Genomic DNA, 6,680 nt, shown 5'->3' on the forward strand with positions numbered 1-6,680 from the left:
TAAAACCAGTTCCAATAGTGTTCTAACTCATCTTTAGGTTCCCCAACAATCCAAATCCGAACCCCATCCTATTTCAACACGTATATGACCGATTAAATTAGCATGCAATTGATCATTCTCACTCTAACCCTAATATCATGCAATTTCACAAAAACCCCAAATCCTACCCAAGTTCTAACTATGGAACTCACCTCAATTTCATGGAGATCCTGACTTGATTGTGATGAGACAGAGATGATGATAGTTTCTCCTGCCCTTGATCATTGCTTCTTCATCCAAAACCATCAGGGTCTCAAGCATGCATCTATGGGGAGTGATCTTGAGATGACAACTTCCTTCTATCTCTTCTTCTCCTTCTTTCACATATCCTCTCTCTTTCTCTCTTCCAAATCTGTTTTGGCATCACATAAGAATGAGTTTTGCATCCAAACAAGCCCTTAAATGGTTCCTTCCATGATCAATGACCATATTGCCCCTAAACTATGTGAAAATTATAATTTTTCCAGATAGTTCCAATCTAACCATTTCCTTTTAATTCCAACTAATCTACTAACTCCTTTTTAATAATTCTTGGTGCATAAATATACATTCTTAAGCAAATATGGATGTTACAATATACAAAAGGGGACAAACTTGAGGGGTGAAAATCAAGCAATTAAAATTTGAAAGATTCAAATCAAGCAATTAAAAAATTTTGGTGACCAAAATCAAACAATTGAAATTTGGAGGGTCAAAAACAAACAATTGAAAAACTTGGGGACTAAAACTGCATTTTTTTTTCAAAAAAAAAACAATAATGCCCAAAAGTGTAATTAGTTAAAATTTAAAATATCAGATACAACCAATAGCGTGGCGTAATTGCAAAATCATAAGTACTGGTAGCGGTAGTACCCGCGGGGAATTGAAACTTAGAAGAAGACAAGAGTATTTGGTTTTGGTGTGTTCCCGTTCAGCGTAGCATAGCTTTTCCATCATCGTTGATTGAAGCGTATCAGAAGCCATTAGAGTTTCGGTTGAAGATGAAAACCCCTCTTTCCGGTTTCTACAGAAACCCCGTCAAGTTCAGAATGTAAGTCCCTAACTATCTCCAATTCTTTCTTTCTTTTCTTTATTCAATCACTGAATGAATCAGTATTCACAAACACACAGGCCAACTTCGGAAAATCTCGTACCCATTCGACTCGACATCGAAATTGACGGACATAGATACAAAGACGCCTTCACCTGGAACCCTTCAGGTAACCCAACAACACCATCAACAATTTTTCTTATTATGTGTTTTTGATAATACTTATGTCCTCAATTAACCTATTGAAACATTGATTAATGATTGTAGATCCGGATTCTGAAGTTGTGGTGTTTGCTAAAAGGACTGTGAAGGATTTGAAGCTGCCTCCTCCTTTTGTTACTCAGATTGCTCAGTCTATTCAAGTACATTATGTTCCTCTTGTTTTTGCTTTCTAATGAGTTTGATTTGTATTGTATTGTGTTTCACTTGATTTATTTGATGTTGGTTTGGTTGGTTTTCTATGGATCAGTCTCAGTTAGCAGAGTTTCGATCCTATGAGGGTCAAGATATGTATGCTGGAGAGAAGATTATTCCCATCAAGGTGCTGTTTTGTCCTCAATGATGTTTATGTGCCTTTTTGTCTTAGTTTTGAATTAAACCGGCTTCATATTGATGTTTATAATAAAAGACTGAAGTCTTGAAATATATAATATGTTTAAAATGACGTAATACCAATGGCATTGGAAATTATACTCATGTTCTTGGAAGACTTATTGTAGTTATGCACTACCATTAAAAATTCTGTTTACATTATACAGGATGACAGTATAACTTTAAAATTAGAGGGGAGGGTATTAAGGTCAGACACATATAGTGATAAATTGAGACTGAATTTTTCGGTGTCACTATTGTACTCAATAGAATAGTATAATAATGTGTTAGACTTCTTATAACGGCGGTTATGGGCAGTTTTGGGAAGCTATTAGTATTATGTCAGTTATATTGTTAAGTTTTAGGAATAAATAGAGAAAGGAAAGTAGAATCTGATTATGGGATAGTTTTTGCATGTTTTTGGGAGGGGGAGACTAAGCTCATTCTTGGAGGGAGAGACGAAAACTTCTGAATTTCTTTGATAAGAATCGTCTTGTACTAATAGTTATATTATTTCTTTCCTTAGTTTATGTGTAAATCTGTTTCTGTTGTAAACCTAATCTACATAAATAAAAGTTAATTTCTGCAATTATATTGTATTTTGGTACTGGTTTTTGACATAATGATGAATGGAAAGTGCAATAAGACTTGAAATTAAATAAGTATCGAATGAATTCCGTTTCTGGAAATTTACAGAAAGTGGTCATGGAAGAATAGAATAGTAGAATAAAGGAATCTAGGACACGAGAAAGATCGTAACAGTCACTAATTTCTGCCTATCCAATCACTGGTTTGCTTCCCCTTTTATATCACATTCAGCACAATTCTTGTTATGCTTTCACTCTCTATTACCCCTTCTCACTTCCTGATTGTTTAGATTGCTTGCCACCTTTCCCTGATCAATTCCATCTGTCTGGCCTCCTCAACCGATTTTGTTTCGTTCGATTCCTTGTCTTTTATATTAATATCATTCTCTTAAGATCGAGATCTTACATAAGATCGGGAGAGAATAACGAGATTGTAAAATATAAAATTGTAGTTAAGATCGGAAGATCCTACCCTAATATTTTTGTAAGATTGAGAGGGGATAACAAGAACGTAAACCATAAAATCGCAACAAAAACCGTAAGATCCTACTAAAATGACAAAATAATAGTATATATTTGAAGTACTTTTACATGATATATGTTAGTAGGTAAGTGTATTCGTGAGAAAACAACTCTTTCATATTCATTAGACATGTATGATTGAGTTTTTATACTTTATTACTACCACATGAAACATTTGTGAGACATTAGGGACATACTTGGTCAATTACTATCCCATACAAGTGAGATGTTTATTCTCTAAACCCTTAGTCTAAAACTTCTTAATTGCAAAATGCACACATTCATCACGCCGAACCGTAATTGTTGTGCCTCTGCATCTTGTCATCCTTGAATCGTTCTCATCTTTCAATGATGGTGGCCGGAAAACGGCCAATCATAGCCGAAACTGGCAAAGATCGCACAATATCAATGATTTTATGAGTTTTTCACAATTTGGTTACAATAAGCAATTCTACTTAAGATCGGGATCGTTGGGGGTGACTGAGATCGTAAAATCTTAAGATTGTAAGATCTAGATCGAGATCTTGACAACCATTGACAACACTCCTCCCATTGAAAGCTGCCTTGAATTTGTTAAAGCCAAATGCAAATTGTAAAAGTAGAATGGCGTTGAAGAAGTCCGGGGAGCGAGGCTCGGAAGTGTTAATGGGCCAAATGTTCATAGTTACAAGAGACCTTGACACCACATATCACCCAAAACCTTAAGACAATAGGGGTATGAGTCACCTTTCTTATAAACCCAACATTTTCTCCATTCCTAGTTGATGTGGGGCTTTAACACAACTTTCACACGGCTCATACTTGACCAATGAATGAGGATGACGGCCAGACACAACTTTGAAAAGAGTTATTCCATTGCTTGTGTATAAAGATGTATTATACCAATTTTCTTCCCAAGCAACTATTCTTACTCATGCCTTTGGATTATTGCCAGGAAAACAACACAAGCGCAGCTCTTAGCATTTGCTAAATCCTCCCATTTTCCCTCAATTTGTGGATGTTAAGAGGAGGAACTCATAGCTAGGGAAGTGGCACTTTATTTAACAAGTGTTGCCTAATTTACCAGTGCAAACTTTTTCTCTATAAGAGACAATACTCTTTGGAAAACCATGCAACTTAAACTATCAAATTCATGAAATTTCATCAACCTTACAAACTCGAATAATTGGATTTGAGAGGAGCAAAGTGACAGTACTATAAAAGACGATCAATTACCACCAAAATGGCTGTGTAACTATTTGATGAATGAAGGCTCGTGATTTTGTCACGTTGCAACATCTTCCCAAATCTAAGAAGGGATATGCAAGTGGAACAGCTGTCATAACCCAGCAGGCTGTATAATAGAGGCCTTAGCTTGTTAACATGTGATGCACTCAGACAAAATTGTGAATATTATGCTTTCTCTTTCTATTTTTCCTTCTCAATTCCCACTTCCTGATTGTTTGGGTTTGCTTGCCTCCTGTCAAGCCAATGACCAAATTTGTTCAGTCTGATTCCCTGGCTTTTGTTTTTAATACCATTCATGACAGAGGTCTGTAGTTTAAGCATCTCCTGTATACATGTCACTGAATCGGGTGTAATATACATGTCATTGAATTGAATATTTGTCTATTGACAAAGTTGTGTTGTTGTTTTTTACAGCTTGATCTTCGTGTAAATCATACGCTTGTAAAGGACCAATTTTTATGGGTAAGATCACAGCACAATCATTGTATCATAGGAATGGAACTGTTATCTTCTGATTTTCTGCACTTTCTTCTGTTGGATCTGCATGTATGTGTCTAAATTCATTAAATTCCAGGACTTGAACAACTTCGATAGTGATCCTGAAGAGTTTGCCAGAACCTTCTGCAGAGACATGGGCATTGAGGATCCTGAGGTTGGAGTAAGTATATTTAATTATTGCTAGTAATGAATTAATTTGTAATACGAAAACATACATAACCTTCCTGAGTAATTGTGAAACATACTAAACACCAAAATACTACTGTTTTGCAGCCAGCTGTTGCCTTTGCCATCAGAGAACAGCTTTATGAGGTCATTCATTCTGTTGGTCAATTAGTTTATCATGTCCATGCGTTATTTTATATATACTTAGCTCTTAATACATTTTCATATTCAGATTGCAATTCAGAGTGTGGTTTCAGCAAGAGAAAGCAGATTAAGCAAGAAGGGTCGTCGTGGGGCTGACTTTACTCCTGTCAGGTTATTCATACACTTCTATCCTAGTTCAATCGATGTGACAAATGCATTTTTATTGTAAGTTCAGAGTATATACGTGTGCCTAATCTATTATTTAATCGCTGTCTCATCTATAATCTTTTGACAGTAAAGGAGGCGCTGTAGCAGTGGACTTGGTCAAGTTATTTGGTATTAAATCAAGTGTTGTTCGGTAAGCGTGTCATAAATTTATGCACTTTTGATTTTCTGAAATTTATGGCTTTACTTATAACATTCAAAATGAGAACTTCATATGCCTTGGTTGTTTTGGTTGAACATCAGGAAAAGAAAGGAGTGGGACGTATATGAACCCATTGTGGATCTTCTATCCAACGAGGAAGTTGATGTCCTTGAAGCAAAGGAAGAGAGAAATTTCAGGTGAATTGGCTCTGTAGTGAGTTATGTCTTGTATCAGATAGTTCAAAAGAGTGTATATTTTTAATCTTGTATCAGATAGTTCAAAAGAGTATATATTTTTGATGTTTTAGTTTGAAGTTATTTAAATGTATACTAGATAGTTTAAGACCAAAAATCATTGGTTCAGTATATTGTTATCAGTTGCTTTTTGCAGTGTTTCTTCTCTTATATTTTTCTGTACAAACAAAAAACTTTAGTCAAACCAAGCAAAGGTATTAATTTTGTAAATGAATATACGAACATTGGTTGGCTCTAGAGAAAGAGACTAATCGTAGTAGTGTAGTAGAATTTAGGGGTGTTTGAGAACCGGTTTCGTTTGGTTTTGAGTGAATTCGATATCTAAACTGATTAAAATTAAATAGATTGGTTTGAATTGAATTTGCAAATTTTTGCGATAAAATTCAAATCGAACCAAACCGAGAAACAATAGGTTGAATTGATCGGGTAGATAAAAAATGCAATAATATCTGAAAAGAATAACTTATTTACGGAAATTAAATTTTCATAATAATATAAAAAATCTATAGTATTAATATTGTTCAATTATAAATATTCAACTAGCAGTTTTTCACGAATAGATTAACAAAATTTAACAAAAAATCTAACAAAGCTTTTGAATCTATAACTAGTCACTTGAGATAGTGAATGTGTTTCATAAATCTATGCTCAGTTATCACATTACACTAACAATTTTCTAATAATAAATTAAAATAACATAACTTATCCACATACCACATTTCATTTTTTTTCTTCTTGAAGTTGAAAATGTGGTAATAATTTTCATGATAATTAATTATCGTTGTTTTGGGTTGGGTTTGCAGATAGAAAAATTAAAATTCCGATTCACGAACCATTTGTCATTGGATTTCATTGGTTTGGTTTTGTTCTTGCCTGAACTGAAAAAATGTCCAACCTAAACACTATGGTTTGATATGAATTTTGGTTTGGTTCGGATTTACCTAAACAAATGAACACCCCTGTTAGAATGTAGAAGTGAAAATTATAAGGGGTTATTTTTTCTAACCTAAGTGTTACTTCTGTACTCTTATGAAAAATATAAAATGTGCCTCAAATTTGGAAAAATATATTTTTGCATGTACTCAAATATGGTGGTTGAGAATGATTTGAAAGCTAAAGAAATAACTTAATGCATGATTGGGGGATGCTTTGTATGCATGCATTCTGTTAATTTAGGCATGTGGAACAATATTCAGTGATTGGAGGACCTGAAATTTTGTAATACAAACTGATTTTCATATATCAGGTATAAATTA

At 34.3% G+C, this 6,680-nt stretch overlaps 1 protein-coding gene across 1 annotated transcript; it reads left to right on the forward strand.

The window, feature by feature from the left end:
* Positions 1-869: 869 nt before the first annotated feature.
* On the forward strand, positions 870-5,555 carry LOC131630209 (chromatin structure-remodeling complex protein BSH). Its single transcript, XM_058900997.1, has 10 exons — positions 870-1,069; positions 1,150-1,238; positions 1,337-1,431; positions 1,539-1,610; positions 4,411-4,458; positions 4,571-4,654; positions 4,768-4,806; positions 4,892-4,974; positions 5,099-5,161; positions 5,272-5,555. Exons 1-10 carry the CDS (start codon positions 1,020-1,022, stop codon positions 5,369-5,371), a joined length of 723 nt encoding a protein of 240 aa, XP_058756980.1. The 5' UTR covers positions 870-1,019; the 3' UTR covers positions 5,372-5,555.
* Positions 5,556-6,680: the final 1,125 nt, after the last annotated feature.

The sequence above is a fragment of the Vicia villosa genome, linkage group LG1 (genome assembly GCF_029867415.1).
Source record: "Vicia villosa cultivar HV-30 ecotype Madison, WI linkage group LG1, Vvil1.0, whole genome shotgun sequence".
Taxonomy (NCBI): domain Eukaryota; kingdom Viridiplantae; phylum Streptophyta; class Magnoliopsida; order Fabales; family Fabaceae; genus Vicia; species Vicia villosa.

Coding starts and splice junctions, on each gene's coding strand:
- LOC131630209 (XM_058900997.1), top strand. CDS start 1,020: ATGAAAACCCCTCTTTCCGGTTTCTACAGAAACCCCGTCAAGTTCAGA. Junction 1,070..1,149: donor AACCCCGTCAAGTTCAGAAT/GTAAGTCCCTAA, acceptor ACAAACACACAG/GCCAACTTCGGAAAATCTCG. Junction 4,807..4,891: donor TCAGAGAACAGCTTTATGAG/GTCATTCATTCT, acceptor TTTCATATTCAG/ATTGCAATTCAGAGTGTGGT.